The 18,467-nt window shown below is 41.4% G+C and overlaps 1 protein-coding gene across 2 annotated transcripts in view; it reads right to left on the bottom strand.

Annotated features, from left to right (window-relative positions):
- Positions 1-18,467, bottom strand: part of NUP107 (nucleoporin 107) — a 51,629-nt gene that overhangs the window by 590 nt on the left and 32,572 nt on the right. The window contains exons 11-27 of one of the 2 annotated variants that reach the window (XM_069081063.1): positions 18,085-18,163; positions 17,445-17,558; positions 16,985-17,075; positions 16,788-16,864; positions 14,548-14,607; positions 13,787-13,932; positions 13,629-13,677; positions 12,700-12,769; positions 12,174-12,292; positions 9,726-9,764; positions 9,338-9,488; positions 8,863-8,975; positions 6,789-6,891; positions 5,974-6,134; positions 5,000-5,125; positions 4,180-4,293; positions 109-276 (exon numbers count right to left, since the gene is read on the bottom strand). In XM_069081063.1, coding sequence (XP_068937164.1) covers positions 109-276; positions 4,180-4,293; positions 5,000-5,125; positions 5,974-6,134; positions 6,789-6,891; positions 8,863-8,975; positions 9,338-9,488; positions 9,726-9,764; positions 12,174-12,292; positions 12,700-12,769; positions 13,629-13,677; positions 13,787-13,932; positions 14,548-14,607; positions 16,788-16,864; positions 16,985-17,075; positions 17,445-17,558; positions 18,085-18,163 — 1,780 coding nt within the window. Of the gene's footprint in view, positions 1-108; positions 284-4,179; positions 4,294-4,999; positions 5,126-5,973; positions 6,135-6,788; positions 6,892-8,862; positions 8,976-9,337; positions 9,489-9,725; positions 9,765-12,173; positions 12,293-12,699; positions 12,770-13,628; positions 13,678-13,786; positions 13,933-14,547; positions 14,608-16,787; positions 16,865-16,984; positions 17,076-17,444; positions 17,559-18,084; positions 18,164-18,467 lie in introns of both variants that reach the window. The other variant, XM_069081057.1, reaches the window with a different exon arrangement.

Genomic DNA, 18,467 nt, shown 5'->3' with positions numbered 1-18,467 from the left:
GAACTTGTTTTGAACAATCACAAAGTGATATGACATTTCATATGAGCTCCTGACAAAATGGAACAACATTCAACTACCTTGCTCAGATTTCCCTTCTCTCCAACTCACCGTGTACAGCTTGTGGCGCTCTGAAGAAACCATATCAGCAAGCTGCAGGCACTCCTGGTACTGGCCGGTGCTGTGCAAAACTGTGTGAAGCAGGAAGCACAGCATGGGCAGGCACAGCCTCCTCAGCAAAACCATCTGATGGGCTCTTTCATGGTCTTCTTCAGCATCCTCCACCCATAAAAGGAAAGCAGGGATCAACTTAAAGACTGGGCCCTACTGAGCTCCATTAGAGAAATGCTCAGAGCTCAGCCTGGGGCCCTGCCTCTGCTATCCTGGGTGACCTCAGGAGGCCACTTAGTCTTTGGACAGCTTTCTTTCCTTATGTAAAATGAGTCAGGTCTGATTTCCAAAGTTTCTTCCAGGTCTATATGATGTGTGAGAAAAACCCAATGGTTCCCAATAGTTGAACCACCTCTCCTATTTCAAGAGGCTTCTGGGAATGAAACCAGGAAGGCTTCAAACCTGGTCACCTCTGATTCTTTCTCTTTGACCCCACTGCCCAAGTGGTGGCCAGGTGCAATGGGAATGTAAATTTTGAAGATCTTCCCTGCCCCTAGGCTAAAGTGCACCTGGAGCCTGGGGTGGGAGGCTTGTTTTTCAGTAGATACTTCTTGATTGGCCAGTGGGTCAATAAGGTTGTTACATTCTCTGAGCCAGGAGAAGGGTATATAAGCCCTGATGTGTAGCTTTGTTTTGGGGCTCACTTTGAGAAGTGTTCTGTCATTTGATCCGGATTCTGGGAAGCTGTTCTTGAGAGCCCCCCCTCGGCTTTGAAAAACCCAGATGTTGATTTGGTATGGATGTAATGGTTGGACAGTTTGGAAATCTGTCTACTTGATCTGTTTCTCTGACTTGATAATTCTGTCTGTATTCTGAAGTTCAGGGTGCTGACCTTTTTACCCTGAACTAGGTGAACAATACATATCTAACTGATTAAAGTAAGCTTGTTAACCCATTTTGAGTTGCTTTCCTTTATCAAAGTAGATCCAAGAACCTGTGGTGGCAGCAACCCTGAGGACGCTGGGGTGCTTGCTACTACACCAGGTCCTGCAGTTTCCTAAATTCTATCCCAGCTTCCCATTCCCACGTCTACCATCCTGGCCTGGATTATCCTAAGCTGGCCTTCCTGGCTTCAGTCCCTTCCTCTTCAGCTTTACCCTACACACTGCCGTTACTGTTCCTAAAGTACTCCTTCAAGCGTGTCACCCTTGGCTCAGACAACATAAATAGCTCGCCATTCCTTCTGAAAATGAGTAATGGGAATTCTTCAGCTCAACTCTTCAGAGGCATAGTCCGTACCCTGGTCTGAAAACCAAGACCTTTCACAGACTGATTCCGTCCTCCTTTCGGCCTTCTCTGAACACAGCCAGCACTTACCTGGGTCACACTGCTGCTACTGATCCCATCTTTTCACTTCTGTTTGCCCTCTCCTGTCCTCCCCACCTTCCACCCCTCTGCTAAGGCACCGCTCAAACGTTATCTCTTAGGAGGAAATCTACCTGCGGCCTCTCCTGTAGTGTGTATGGGGAGAGAGAGCATGGTAAATGGGGAGGGATCTTGATGCAGCTGTTGTATAGGTTGGTTTTGTTTAAATGTGTTTAATACTAGGATGGTTCAATGGTCAGGGCAGTGAAGAGGAAAGTGAGGGAAGATATCACCAGAGAATAAAAAAAAGCTTCTTCTCTTCCATTTACCAAAGTGAGGTGAGGGGCTGCATCATCCCTTTGTACGCCCCTCCCACAATTAACCACCGAGCACAAAGCGGGAGGCACTTGGACAGGGTCAAGCTCTGTTACACTCACAGGAAAGTCTTCTAGGCTGTTGCCTCCATTGCTTTCCCTGCCTCTTTCAACACAGATGCTCCTCCCCCCCAACACTCTAATGAAACTTCTCTCCCCACCGTCACCCTTCTGACACTGCTGCCCACTCCTTCCTCCTCAACATTCTTGTCTCTCTCCACTTTTGTGAGTTTTTCCTGGTTTCTCAGACTTCTCTGCTGGATTTTCAACCAAGTCCTACCCATTAAGCAAGGGTGTCCCTCAAAGTCCTGTCATGGGCTCCTTTCCTCTCTAGATACTTTTTGTCACTAATCTCAGCCAAATACAGGATCCATTATCATCTCAAGGCAGATGACTCATAAACTGTTCTCTGCAGTCAGCATCTTCAACTGCCCACCAGCCTCTAATTGTTCCACCTGGATGTTCTTCTGGAACCTCAGACTCAACATGCCCAAGAAGGAACTCATCACTCCCCCCCACCCCCTCCCAATCTGATGCTTCCTTCTAACTTCCTTACTGCTGTGACAGCATTAGGGGCCATTTAAGCAGCCAGGCTCAAAACTTTGCAATCAGCTTTCACCATTTCCTCTCCCTTGCATTCAAGCAATTGGCAAATCCTGTTGATTTTACCTCTACAACATTCTTTACATGTGTACCCCCTTTTCTTCATCATATAGCCAGGAGCCTGGTTCAGGTCTTTCTCTTGACAACTGTAATAACTGGTTTCCCTTTGACTCATCCATTCTTTACAAGAGCTTTAAAAATAAATTTCTTACTGTACATGTCATACTTTTGTTCAAAAAGCTTCAGTAGGTCTTAATAGCTTATAAGATAAAGTATAAATTCCTTGTACTTGGCATTTGAGGTTCCTGATAATCTGACTTCAACCTACTTTCCTAGCCTATTATTTTCTATATACTCTACATTCCAGAGACTGCAGGCCCTTAACTGAACTCAGCCTGCTACCTCCTGCCTGTCTTTATTTGTGCTGGGTATGCCCTGGACCTGGAGCACTCCTCCTCTCTTCTCTGTTTATCAAACTTGTTTAGGCCTCAGTTCGGGGACCGCCTCTTCCACAAAGCCTTCTCCAACAGATGAAAAGGTTCTCTCCTTCCTCACATTTTCCTGTAGCACTGCTGGAATCTCTCCTTTACCTTACTACATTTTCTTTTCCTCATTTGTGTGTATATATTTTATCACCCAATAAAATTTAATTTCCATCAATCAAAGATTATGTTATTTTTCATCTTTGAAACCCACAGGAATATCAAAGGATGCTGCACAAAGTAGATGCTTAATAAATGTTGGCTGGACTGAACTGAATTGCTACCATGACTCCCACTCCGTGTCCTTGGATGACCAAAGCCCTTTGGAAAAGCCTGTCTCTGTATGCACTGCATTAATGCTTACGTCTCGATGCTGGACAGAAGTCACTTTCTGTTTACTTCCCCAAATAGGCACATACAATACATCTTAAAGTACAGTTTACCTGATAGTTTATAGTCCACAGAACCTCGGGGAGGGAGCTCAGAGGCCATCTCCCTGAACTCCCCGAAGCACAAGGTCCTGACACCAGCATCAAGGAATCACCTGGCCTCTCCTTGGGCATCTCCCCTGGTTCTCACTACCTCAGGACAAGTTACCTGCCCTACCCTGGGAGAGCTTCAATTAGGGAATTTCTCTTTATATTAAGTCAAAAACCTCTGTTAACTGATACTCACTGGTGCTTTTTCATAGGACTACAAAATTTTAGAATTGGAAGGTATATCAGAGATTACTTTACAGATTAAAGAAAGGAGACCCAGAGAGGGGAAGTATATTGTGTTCACAGAGATCCTTTCTGGCTGAGAACACAGCTCAGACTCTTCAGGTAATGTTATGATGGGCTCAAAGAAATTCAGCCATGGAAGGTTCTGCACATGAGATTCCACATGAGATTCCTAGTCCAATCTCCTCCCCAGGGCAGAACACTTGCCTCCCAGCTCACTGACAGGGCATCTGGCCTCTGCTTGGACACTTCTAGGGATGGAGTGCTAACTATGTATATTAAGGCAGCTGTTCCATGTACCAGAGCTTTTCCTCAGACCGAGCCCCAAATCTGCCCTTCTGTAAGCCTCCCATTTTTTTCTGTAGGGATAAGAACTCTAACCCTGTCAGCTAATTAGCTCATATTTTCAGTTTCAGGTCAAACAATGGGATTTACTCATTTGAGAATAAACATGCTGTGAAAGATCTCCCTGCTAAGAGACAGAAATGTTTGTAGTTTTGTTTATGGACAACGTACACAACTTACCTCTCTGACGTCTACCATCCACCCTCCATCAACAAACAGCAAGACATTATACATTTTCTCTTTTACTTCAGCAGTTAGGGCATCCAAATGACCTTTCCATATGCCATAGTCCATCTGCAGAAAAAATATGGTGTACACTTAAAGTCACGGCAAGAAATATTTCTAGAGTACAGAGCAAGAGGTGGTTTGGGAGATAATAATTGTAAAAAGCATTATATAACTCAGCCACTGACTGTGATGACAGTCAATACCAACAACTTGAAGATTAAATCAATTCTTCGGATTTTAATTTTATTAAAGAATATGGACGGAGCTGCCAGGTGGTGCAGTGAATAAGAGTGCTGGCCCTGGCATTGGGAGGACCCCGGATAGGTTCCGGCCTCAGATACTTAACACCCACACAAAACACCTGGCTGTGTAACCTTGAGCAAGTTACTTAACCCCAAGGGCTCAGGGGTGGCCAGGTGGCGCAGTAAGAGCACTGGCCTCAGAGTCAGGATGACCTGGGATCAGTTCCAGCCTGCAATACTCGGCACTCACACAAAAATAACTGGCTGTGTAACCTTGAGCAAGTTACTTAACCCCGATTGCTTTATTAAAAAAAAAAAAAGATTACGGACTACCAGATAAAGAGTCTTTTCTATTCTCTAACTGAATTCCAATAATTAAATTGGGAAAAAAGTTAAACAGATGGCAGAACAATTAACAAAAAGGTCAGAGTATTTCTAGTAACCTGTTCCAATGGGTGTGTACCTGTCAAAAATATAACCTTTCAAAAAAGTACAGAAACCCCACGAGCCCACACCCACAATGAACTTACTTCATATTTCTTTTCTTTGTGCTCATGAGCTACTTTCTCCGTGAAGGAAGCTTGAGGTACCAGAGTAGGTTTCTGTGGAGCTGAATTCATATGCCTGAACCACTCATTAAAGGTTTCATGAGCTTCCTAAAAGTCAAGAAAAGGCTTTCAGAGACTCTGACTGTCATTGGTTTTGAGAGTTAGCAATTTTGGCACATTCTTGCAGGGTCCAAGTTAAAAAATGGCTCAGCATTTGCATTACTAAGGAACTGCTCTGACGAATGTGTTGGCAATAGTTATCATCAAAAATGTTTCGGTTGTGTTTTCTGGGGCTATTATTTTTCCTAGACATACCAAATGCTGAAAACCTGAAATCAACTTATCCTGTCAAAAACATAATAAACATCAAGCTAAGATTAATACAAAATCACACAGCCTTCTTAACACTCTCAGCTCTTTTTTAACCCAAGTATGGGACTTAGATTTTATTTCAGAGAAATGAACCTTAAGTAAAGACTAGAATGATTATATCTTTCTAGGTATCATTTGGTCCTTTGTATCTCTTATACTTTCATTACATTCTATGCTGTACGAATTATCTGTGTGTGTCATATCCCCCAACTAGATTTTAACTCCACGAGAATGAGGACTGTGTTTCATTTAACTTTCAGTCTCCCAGAACCTGAGGCACAGAGCTATGCACACAGCAGTCATTTCACAGATGTTTTCTTAGTTGCAGTGGATACCAAGTTCTGGTTTTTAGATGGCATCATCTTGATTAGGTCATGGTCATGGGGTCAACCCCTACATGCACTGGATCCATGGTCAAACGCTGCATCCCTATTCTAGTTACAAAAACACTGGGTTGGTCACAAGGGAAAATAAGCAAGAAAACATGACTCCACCATCACTCCTGGAAAGTTTCTGAGTGAGTCAGCAGAGTCACGCCTAGAAAGGAGAGGCCTTTTGTGGAGTTATTTTCTTCAGATTCTCACCAAATAAGCTCTAATGCATAAATGTTCTCTGATGGCATTGTCATCTTCGGCTGCAAGTGGACTTTCCATCCCTTGTTCTTCCCACTGATTGTAAATTTCTGCTATTGAATCCTGGGGAATTTTCACAAACACTTCTTTGGCAGCTTCATGTTTTTTAGATGCTATGTAGAGAACAAAGGTGCAAAGCATTTCAATATTCATCCAGGCTTTTCAGTACAAAAGTTTACTATATGTTAAGGCTGCAAGAATCAGTTCATTAGCAGGCAATTTTTTTTTCTAATGGGAAAAAAATGAAATCTGCTTTTGTTTTAGGTCCCAGAAAAGGTATATAAAAGTCCCTGGTGAACTCTTAATAAACATTTTTTTTCTCTTTTTTTCTAAACATGACAGTGACTTCCCAATGGTCCTCTTGACCCCATAGAACACATCCTTGTAATGAATAAGCAGTCAAGAGAAAAATCATAACTGCTACATCTGAAAACCAATGTTTTATTCTTCAACTACAGTCCACGACCTCCTGCTGAGAGGGGTGAGGGCACTGACAAGCTGAAATCACTACTGACGACTTATTTTTCTTAAGAGATGAAGTATTAAATATGATCAAGTCATTAAGTGTAGTTAACATTAAATACTGAGCAACAGATCTGCCTAGTGGCCTGCACAGAAAATCCTAAGTTTTTAAAAGGAATCATAAGTTACTGATAGAAACAATCAACTGAAAAGTGTTTTTCAAAAGCAGTTCATGAAAGTCTAATAACTCTCAGATCGTATGGAACACAAAAGATTTCAAAACTTTACAAGAGAAGATACTGTACCCAAAAACTTTCTCATGATAGCATTGCCTTGCTTTAGTGCCTCAGCCCTTTGTGCAGGATCAAACACCAACCAGTCAATCACATCAATCTTTAAGCGGTCCTCCTTACAAACAAAGAAAAAGGTGGTGATTCAGTCCAAAGGTCAAGTTCTTCTCGAAAAGTCACATGTGCATCCCATCTTTCAAGTTTTAAAAGTCTGAAAATTGGCCTCAGGCTGTCTTCATTTCATGTCCTCAATGACTGCCCCCCCCCCCCCCCCGACTCTAAAAGCTGGCCAGGCTCCTATCCTCCTTCTAGTTTCGATACCTCTATTAAACTAGAGATCTGGAAACACGGCTTCTCTTTATAGTTCTGCCACCTGCTATCTGGGGTGCCTCCTTTCTAAGTCTCTTTGGTGGTACGACCATGGCTCTTCGTTGGTTGTTTTCTAAATATGGGCATGATGCTTCCTAGTTTCATTATAAAATAAAGGAACAATTGTGAAGAATAAGAAATAATCATTTTTTAGTGATTGTAACAACCCGGGGAAAAAGGACCACTAGTATTTAAGAATCAATCCATCAGGACAATGTTATAAATCTTGAAGACAAGATCTGGCACCTGTTGGGGCGGCCAGGTGGCACAGTGAGTACGAGTGCTGGCCCCAGAGTCAGAAGACCTGGGATCGGTTCCGGCCTGCGATACTCGGCACCCACACAAAAATAACTGGCCGTGTAACCTTGAGCAAGTTACTTAACCCTGATTGATTTAAAAAAAAAAAAACGATCTGGCACCTCTACTGTTTCCATGGCCTAGGGTGGTAGAAGACCAAAACTTTATTTGTTTACCCATCTGTAAATTACTTTTTCCCATTTGGATGGCCTACTGGCACTACCATTCAACATATGCAAAATAACTCATCACCTTCCTCCCAAGCCTCTCCTCCTCCTTCCCACAACTTTCCTATTGGTGGCATTAGCATTCTTTCAGATGCCCACATTCAAAGCCTTGGAATTGTCTTTGACTGTTCACTATCTCATATCAAATCAGTTACCAATTCTTGTTAAATCTACCTCTATGATACTGCATACATAGACCCCTTTCTCTCTACTCATACAGTAAACTATTCTAGTCTAGGTTCTCATGACTTTAGGGAATTTTGATGGTTTTCCAATATCCCTTTCTCTAGTCTATCCTTCATACAGCTGTCAAAGCAAATTTCCTAATAGATATGGTCAAACCCCTCTGCTCAAAAATCAAACTTTAGCTGAGCTTCAAAGTAAACCAGGGGGTTTTAAGAGGTGAAGGGTGTTCACTCTGAGCATGGGGAGGGGGGCAGCTGATACAAAATCAGACACAGGAGGAGTGTCATGTATCAGGAACAGCAAGGCCACTTTGGCTGGACTGACACATGGATGAAGGGGAATAACGTATGAGGCTGGAAAGATTGGTTTTAGCCAGGATGTGAAATGCCAACTGAAGGAGTTTGGATTTGGGGCTACCTTCAGTGGCATTTAACTGCCTACAGGAGAAAGCATAAAACCCTTAGTCTGGCCCTTAAGGTCCTTGCCAGTCACTCCAACTACCTTTCTAGCCTTCTTTCTATTATTCTCCACACACTGTCTATTCCAGACTGCCACCTATTAGTTGAACTCAACGTGCTGTATAAAGGATTCTGGCTAACTCACTGAAACTAGGTCCGTAAAGCAGTATCACAGAGGACTTGTGTTCTGGGAAGGCTCTGACCTATGGGTTACACAAGTCGCTGCCACATTTCTGCAAAGCCACATGTGCAGCAAGTCCTGTCCTCTGTTCTTTCTAGCTGCATATCAAAATGTGCAGTGTGAATAATGTCTTTTTCAAATGCTGCTACTGATATAAATAATAAAAATCATTGTAAGTGTTAAAGAATTCATAATACCCTTTGGTTCGTGTATTTCTTCAATCAATGGCTATTGGAATTAGAATGATAATCACGTTGGAGAAAAGGTGTGAAAATTTATGAAAGTTTTCCAAGTTCAAAAAGGGGTTCACATACTTGAAAAGGTTGGGGAAAACTGTGTCGTGTTTTTCTGGTTTTTATACCTATAGTTACCTCTGTAGTGACAGTATCGAGGGAAGGTGCCATATCATGATGACTAAAGTCTCCAGTATCTTTCTTTCGAATGTTCTCAACTACAGTTTTTGTTATTGTTGCAACATCCAAACCTACAAAATGAAAACAAAATGCTTATGGCCAACCCAGGATCAGAGGAAGATTTTATGGAATCTGCATATTGCTATCTTATAAAATTAGGTAGAATAAGGTAAAAACAAATCCCCACCAACATTCATCACTGGCAGGCTCTAGGAGCACCAGTCACAGCCCTACTTAGCAACCCATTGGTTCAGAGGTGATGAAAGTAAATGGTAATCCTAGTCTTAAAACATATACCTGCAGAACAGATAAGAGTTTCTCTCAAAAGGAATTTTTTTCTAAGTTTTGTCACCAGTGAGAGAGCCATTTTGACCAAGCAGGGCACTAAATGTCCTACTGGCTGCTTATAAGAAAAACGGGCAACCTTCCTCACCTGCTTCCTTAGCCAGCTCCAAACAGCGATGGCGCTGTTCAAATTCTGTAACACCTTCGAGAAAGGCTGCATACTGAGCAACGGCTAGATCTTGAGGCAAATGGCAAGTATAAAATGCTATGAGGCTGATATGTTTCTCACATGTTAACAGCTGCAAAACAGAAAAATGCTCAGTATATACCATAGAAATAGAGAGCAAACCAGACTGACATCAAAATGCCAAACAGTCACTGACTCTGAACTTCAAAATGCATTTAATGATAATTAAATCATCTCCCCTGGTTCATAGGCATTACTTTAGTGGCTTTTCCATCTAAAATAAGCTAACGTTACTTTTAATCTGATTTTCACTGCATCAAGTTTCAAATGTAAGATTCCTGCCATTTACCTGAATGTAGGCCTTTAGAACTTCCACAGACACTTCTTCCTTTATGGGGAAAAAATAAACATATATATTCAGTGATAAACACCCAGAACAGCTCTTATACCCCAGCAATATAACAGAAATTCTTATGTGGATGCTAACATATAAATTAAAACAAATAGGAAATACAATTTAAGTACCACACATTAGCTATTTAAGTCATTGGGCTTTACTAATCTTTTTTTTTTTGCTTTTTGGAAGGCAACTGGGGTTGTGACTTGCCCAAGGTCACACGGCTAGTTTTGTGTGTTTGTGTGTGTGTGTGTGTGTGTGTGTGTGTTAAGTGTCAGAGGCTGGATCTGAACTCAGGTCCTCCTGACTCCAGGGCCAGCACTCTATTCACTGCGCCACCTAGCCACCCCAGGCTTTACTAATCTAATCATTGTAGTGAATTCAAATTTACTTTGGTCAGAATTGAGGTCAGGATATGGAAGCTTACTCTCTGCTCTGGACAGAGGTCATTCAACTTTACATGTGTCATAAGAGTGACTGCAAAAATGTGCAGATGTTCTTTGTAACTTGTAATTACTGACAGATAAATCTCAAAGCATGTCTTCCTGATGACCATGATAACCGTTTCTCTCCCCTTGCCTGCAAGCACTCCTGCGGGCAGACAGCAGAGCCTTCTAACTCCACTGAAATGATCTAGGCCATCTGTCGGGGGTGATCTCCCTCAAGTCCCCTCCTCCATTTCTCTAAACTTCCCCAAATCACTCCCCCCACTTGGCTCACAAAAGGCTCACCTCCAGACACTCAGGTCTAACCCTTCACCTTCTCTCCTTTTCCCATTCCCTCTCATTTCCTACAGGACCCCACTGATCGTGTATCTTTCATTCCAATAGCTTTCTGCTACCTAACTATAAATAAGCTCAGGCCTCCCCGACCCTAAAAAAGTTTTCAGCACTTCACCTCTATCTGGCAATTGTCAGCTATTTCGCATGTCTGCCACTCCCTGTCAACTTCATGCCTGAACTTCCTCATTACCCACTCTTTCCTCTTCCCCCACTGTAGAACAATCTGTACCCCAGCTCTTGCTGCTTCAAGGCCAACGACATTCTAGCTGCTAAATCAGGGCTCAGCCTCCTTGAACCATGCCAACCACCCCTTTTCACTCAATTCTCCATTTCACTTCAAGAGATTATTACACTTTCCTGGTTCTCATTCTGAATATCTAAAGCACTTTCTCTGGCTTCTCATTCTCCTCCTGATTCTGATGTGTGGCAGTTCGCCAAACCTCCTCTTGGCCCTCTTTTTTTATCTATCAACGGCCACCTGCATGATATGTCACGTCCGAATCTCTCCACTCAGTCCAGAACACTTTTCTGACCTCCAGTCTCAGAGCTTTGACCACACAGCAGACACCTCTGCCTGCATGTCCCACTGACCCCTCACACTCACCATGTTCAAAACTCAATTCGCCAGGTGTGGAAGAAAGAGCACTGAACCTGGGCACTGAAGTCACAGGACCTGAATTTGGGACCTAGCTCTGCCACTTAGCAGTGAGCAAAGCACTGGGCTACTCTGGGCCTCAGTTTCCGCATCTGTAAAATGAGAGGCTCGGCCTACGTGACCTTTAAGGTCCAGCTACAGATCTACGATCCTATGACTTTACCCTCCTAAAACTACTTCTTAGTGAATTATTTCTGTCTGTGGCCCCACTCTTCCTTGGTTTCACATCTGAATTTCCTCCAAAGCTCACCTGGCAAAGTCTACCTCTGCAGGCTCTGCAGCCCGCATCCCTTCTCCTCTACTCCTGCCTTTGTGCAGACTCCCCTTACCATAAACCTGGAGCACCGCAGTGGTCTTTGGCTAGGTCTTCCCACCCTAACCTGTCCTCACGCCACAGCTGCCAAGACGTCTCGCTCACAGACAGTCATGTGACTCCTCTGCTCACAAAGTCACCAACAGCTTCTGCCTGAGCACAGGCACCTCCAGGCCTCGCCCTCTGGTGCCCTCCTATCTTTCTGGCCTCTTCTCCTGTTCCTTTTCCCACTCTTGTTAAACAGGCCTATCTACTCTCTGATCATGCCTTCTATTCTCCCACTTCTGTGCCCTTGCTTAGGCTGGTCCTTGGGCCTGACATGCCATCGCTCCTCCACACTCTGACTGGCAAATTCTTCCCTCAGATGCGGCTTCTTTACGTGTAAGTGCCTGGAGTGCTGCCCACCACTATTATCAACAGCATCCCCCTGGACACACACAGAGCTGGGTTTTTTCACTTTTGTAACGCAGCTTATCATGCAATATTCTATACTTTATTTTATCTGTGCCTGTGTCTATTCTCCAGGAAAGGAGGGATTGCTTCTCACCTGACTTTGTACGTCTAGTGCCCAACACACTGCTCTATACTCAGTAAACACAATACATACTTATCGAATGAACATCAAAGTTAGACTAGCCATTTCTGTTTACTTTGGTCTGTATGCCCAGAGTGCGGAAAAACAAAATGAGATGGGTCATGAAGCGAAGAAGGTGTCCCGGTAGAATACTCCTTCCTTTGGAAAGCCATTTATTAAATTCATCCATCAGACCTGTAACAAATTAACCAAACATTCAACACTAGTAATAAAACCAAGAGAAAGGACATAGTCACCAACCAAGAGATATTTGGTGCTGTCTCTCTCCTGATTGCTTTAATAACTTGCCTGTACAATTAACACCTTGTTAATCTTTTGAAATGCTGCTAAATACATGTCGTAACTCTTTAAACTCAGATTCCACATAGCTGTACATCTTTCTGTACCCTTTGGGATACAGAAGGGCTGATGAACACAGCTGTTGAAGAATCAAACATTGGGAATCAACTGGGTTATTTTACAAAGTTTAAATAATTTGTTGAGAGTCATTCATACATTTTTCCACTCATCCTTAACAAAGACTATTATAAAAAATACAATGAGAAAATCACTCAAACAAAATAAGACTAAAAGAAGCTTACCATCAATGTTGCCCAAGATAAGGAATTTTTGAATTATGTGGTAGTGTTCTTGATTCTCTTCTAAAACTCTCTGAAAAATAATTCACATTTTCCATAAACCATTCACTCATCTAGAATGTCTATTCAGCAGTATAATTTTCATTGACTTCCAAAAGAACTTAGGTCAAAAGCAAGTTGAATGGCAAGGTTCATCAGTTGAGTTAAAAATCAAAATCAGAGGACTGTCAAAACATGAAATACAGAAAATTCATAAATTCATTTAAAAAACACACACACACACAATGGACCCACCACTAATCTTAAAAGCAGATTTCTAGAACATTAGGATTAAATTCTGTGGCAACCAGGTGGTGGTATAGCAAGACATAGTGCTAACTTGAGAAGTCAGGAAGATCAGACTTTTCAAATCATGCCTCAGACCCTAAATGTATGGCCCTGGGAAAATCACCTTTCAGCCTCAGTTTCCTCATCTGTACAACAGGAAATCAAATGAAAATGTAACTATATAAAGCACTTCTGCAAACTTTAAAGTACAGTATAAATACTAGTGATTATTATTATTTTTAGAACCTATATAAAAAGAGATTCTTTTCAAGGATTTCCCAGTATTTATCCTGAGAGTTCAAAGGGAACAACTAACTTATACATTCAAAACATCTATTTGGACACTAAAGGAACAGGATAAAGATTAATTACATCTCCACTAAATCTAGACTAGAGACTGGGGCCAGGAGCACATGAAGCAAGAACTGAAAGAGACTGGAGGGCTGGGAAATGCCCTTGTTTTGAAAGTACTGACATGAAAATGAGGACGGGACAAAAACTGAGCTTCTAATTTCTGTCCTTCACCAAAGTATTTATCAGTATTAGTTTTTATTGGTTTTCTCATCCCAAGGTATGGACTAAGAATATCCAATTTAAATATTTACCTTTTTATCTGTAGCTTGGAGCTCTTCAAAGACTTTTTCTAAAGTCCAACTTTGAAAGAAAGAAAAACAGGGACAGGGAGAAAACGTTAATCATCTTGAGGAAGACCGCAAGACAGACTTTAGAGAACACAATTTACTGCGGCCACTGAGAGACTCACTTTGCTTCCAGATATTCTCGTGGCAGTTCTTCAGTTTCATCTAATGACACAACGGAGGTCCGAACTTCCTGTTCCACCAAACTGTCCACCATCACCCTAAAGTAGGCCCACACTGTATCTTCCCAGGTTTCGCAGACTGGGAGAAGCTTTCCCCCCCACCCAAAAAGAAAACAATTACAAATACACAAAAAGTCACCTGGAATATAATCTGCCTAAATGTAAAACTGTCACCAAAAATAGGATTTTTATCCAATGTCTCGGAAAATCTAGTTTCTCATATTATAAACATCATCTTCTAAAGGGTTTGCAATGCTAAGAAATCTTCCATACTGATTTCACAGCAGAATGTCCTTTACATATCATCATTTCAAATAGCTAATTTAACAACCCCCAAGACAGGAAAAAATTCTATCAAAATCTAGTTTAAACAGGTATCATGCATTTATTTTTTCTGAATATAAACTGGGATAGTATGTGTGGTTAAAAAAATGTTTATTAGTAATAATAATAAAATTTGGTATTAATCTTCAGTAATAAATTTAAAGAAGGGAACTGCTTATTACATGTTTGTGATAACCAATAAGACACTGGAGTATTCTATCTCATTATTCTATTCCTTAATATCCCTTATTTTTCCATTCACTTATAATGTGACATAAGTTTATAAGATGAATTATGTATGGATTACTGGAGTATCTTATGTATCCATCTCTGATCAATGGAAATATACTGCAAATTAATATAAACAAAGGCTTACATACTTGTTTGAGATTCCCACTTAAGGCAGCATAGATGGCTCTCTCGTATCTATTAAACACCTCCTAAAACACAAAGGGCAAAAACAAATTTAAATGATTCAATTTCTCCTAATTTGCTCCCTTAAGACTAAGATGGAATTTTATACATTTTCCTACACTGATTTTTATTTATTTCATAATTTCAAAATGGCATACCTACCAGATATTATCTAATGGAAAAACCAACAGTGGAAATTCGAATAAACATAACATCTAAATCTGAAAGTGAGGCAGTGACTTGTAAATACTGGATGGTATGACTGTTTATTCAGATTGTCATACAGACACTTGTTTACATGATTATTAATATTCAAATATGAAATGTAAATTTCTGTAGAAATTTATTAAATACTACCTCAAAACTGAGCTGTATTTTTATGAAATATGAGATGAGAACCACATGGAAGACCTCCTCCTTTGCACCTAATGCTATGTGCCATAAAGCTAACACATTCTTGCTCCGACCCCAATGGTTATTCTCTGTCCCGACCTGCCCATCGCTGAGAGAAGCATCATTCTCCTAGTAGGCAAAACTTGAAATCTGTCATATTTAACTCCTTAGCCAATTAGTAAAGACCTGCCAATCCCTCCTTACCAAAGTCTCTTCTTTGTCCTTCCAGCCCCCTTTTAAGCACTTCTCATCTTTTTTTTTTAAACAATCAGGGTGAAGTAACTTGCATAAGGGTACACGGCCAGTTGTTTCCGGGTGGGTGCTAAGTGTCTGAGCCCGGATTCGATCCCCAGGTCATCCCGACACTGGGGCCAGTGCTGTTACTCGCTGTGCCACCTGGCCGCCCCGCACGTCTCATCTTTTCCCCTCAATGTATTTGTTATACTGTTCTCAGATTAATCTCTTAAAATGCTCAAGTTCTAGTCCCCTTCCCCAAAGAAGCCCGAATTCCCAACATAGTATATGCAGCCCATTTCCAGGCCTCCAACCTTTGCAGTCTCCTTCCCTTACACACAGAACCTTCTTCTCCAGCCAACCATGCTTTGCATGTTGCTTCCCTGTATGTTTCTGCGCTCTTCCTGTATGGAATGCCTTCCTCGCTACCCTTGGCCAATCTAAATCCGATTAAGACCCAGTTCAAGTCCCTTCTTCTTTGAAATGCCTTCCCAGCACACTCAAATGAACAATAGTTTCTCCTTCTTCTAAACTCATGGCAGATTTATTTTTCACCCCATTCATCTAGGAATTCATCATGTACTACTGTGTGTCATCTGCTAGATTATAAACTCCATTAAGGCAAGGAACATGTTTTATTCTTTCTGTATTTCCCACAGTACTAAATACAGTGCCTTGCACATTACAGAAACCTTAAAATCACCAAAATTATCTTTTAGATGAAACCAATCTTTTGTAGGTTGCTTTGTATTGAGTTTTAACTTTCTAGATATTTTATACTTTGTCTCCATTCTGCCCCCACCCCACCTTCTACTCTCCAATTACAGAAAATTTCATGGAGAAGGTGGCATTTGGGCTGGGCTATCTTTATAGAAAGAACAAGAATTCAATAGATGAACAGAAGAGAGGACATTAGAGTCACAAAAAAAAACAAAGAATGAAGTGCAAACTGGGTAGTTTTCTAGCATGGCTAATACACTGAGTATATGGCGGGGAATAATATGAAATAAAGCTGGAAAAAGAGAGGCGTGTGGGATTGCTGAGGGTCTTGAATACCAGGCAAAAGAGCCTGAACTTGCTTCTATGGGCAATAAGAACCACTCAAGATTTCTGGGTAGAGGAATGACAAGAGTACATCTATATAGTAAAAATGCTATTTGTATTCATTATTGATATTTATTACTCAGAGTAAAAACACTATTCCAGCAACGGCATAATGGAATATTTGGAGGAAGCAGATTGGAGGCAAAAAAGTTTATGATGAGGTTGCTGCAATGTTTAGGTATGTGACGAGGGCCTGTTCTACACTGGCGGCAATGGGACTTCAGAAAAGACAAACAGGAAAAGTGCTGTACAAAGAATACCACTAGAACTTGGTGACCAACTAAGTACGAGAAATGAAGACTTAGACCTACTTCAAGTTCTAAACCATGGGAGACTAGTCAGAAGGAGTGAAAGCGTAACACGTGCACACAGGAGGTGTTCAATAAACATCTGCTGATTAAATTTCTAAACCTTCAGAAAGAACTACTTAATCAACAACATGTCAGTAGAAGCAGTGGCTGGCGGATTAGCTTACATCATCTGCCATTCTCCAACAGCTTATTTTCCAAATGCACCTATATGGGTTCCCTTCCACTGGTTCTATTTCTGTTCCTAGAATAAAAACAGAAAGGGAAGACAATTGGAACACAATTCAGAACACTACACCTTCCTCCAGACACTGCCAGAGGCTTAAACAAAGGCGACATCTGTCTGTGAAATCTCCTATGGTACCGCCATTGATGTTAGGGTCATGGTACAATTTCCACCCTTCCAGTGTCGCAGCTCTCCAGGCTTGACCACAACGTTTACAGAGACGCTGTGCCTATGAAAACAAGAAAGGGCAGTTAGTCAATAAAAAGAAAAGGACTGTTTTTCTTAAGACTTTAAAAAAAAGGGCAAAACTAAAAGTTACAATGATCAGTATACAATATGTCACATAACACGTCACAATTCCACGGAGCTATTCAGAGAGCACCACAAGGGGAAACTGCCAAACAGGGGCAGCCGAGGCTCCCTGCCCCGTCCCCACTGGAAGGGTCCCCAGAGGCTCAGGCCAAGATCGAAACAGTCATCAGCCACACCAGCTGATCCAAGCCACAGGGAACGTCCTATATGAACAATCTTAAATAACACAAGGAAGGACCCAAGAAAAGCGGGACAACAGTGAGCAAGTGGGGCTTCTCTGGTTCACCTCTTCGGTCATCCCAGAACGGATGAGTGTGAAAAGGTACTTGAGCAATCTGTTGTCATCTTCTCGATCCAAATCGTCAAGGGGCATTTTCTGTCTTATAGGAGCATCAGGGTCCTGTAAAAAAGAATTAGCTATCAAAGATTCATCAGTCAATGCCTCTTCATCACAGTGGCGCCCAAAGCTCTCCTAGAAGCATCTACGTCATAACAAGACCTTTCAAAATACTGTTTGAAAAGAGGGATGAGGGAAGGAAAGAAGGGCCGCAATAACCACAGTTACCAAGTCCTTTACAAATAACTTTTCTTACAACAATCCTTTGAGGTAGATCGTGAAAGAACTGCTATTTTACAACTGGAAGGTCAAATGCTGAAGCTTAAGTACTTTTTTTTGGAGTACAATTGGGGTTAAGTGACTTGCCCAAGGTCACATGGCTTAGTTTTTGTGTTAAGTGTCTGAGGCTGGATTCAAACTGACTCTAGGGCCAGTGCTCTATTCACCGCGCCACCTAGCCGCCCCAGCTTAAATACTTTTAAAGTGTTTTTCACTATGCTCAAGAACCTACAGAAAATAAACACTCTCAATTCCGAAAACATCTATTAAATTATTTTTTACAGCAGTTTTTCCTCCAGGCAACACTTACCAATTCAGTCACGAGAGGCCGAGTACTTCCAACATGTGATATTAATTGCCGCTGTTTCAAGGTATGCAGAGTGTTTTCCCTGAAAATAAAAGCATGTCATACTTTAAGTTTTTTTTAGATATCTATTTTTTTTGTAGTGTTAAAAAAATTTAATCAATCATATTGGGAGTACAAAGACACTAAAAACCCTGAACTCAAAAAGCTTATTTTACCTTTTTTTATAAATAATTTTGTTGAAAGTGAGTATTCTTAATCTGTAAATTATGATATTTACTTTTGTTGTTGCTGTTTTTGCTTTTTTTTTGGGGGGGGAGGGTAGGGCAATTGGGGTTAAATGACTTGCCCAAGGTCACACGGCTAGTTTTTGTGTTAAGTATCTGAGG

The sequence above is a fragment of the Petaurus breviceps genome, unplaced genomic scaffold (assembly GCF_028583685.1).
Source record: "Petaurus breviceps papuanus isolate PSGF00001 unplaced genomic scaffold, PetGlider_PUasm1.0 154, whole genome shotgun sequence".
NCBI classification, from domain to species: domain Eukaryota; kingdom Metazoa; phylum Chordata; class Mammalia; order Diprotodontia; family Petauridae; genus Petaurus; species Petaurus breviceps.
The sequence above is the reverse complement of the archived record's forward strand: the minus strand, read 5'-3'. Positions and strand labels throughout refer to the sequence as shown.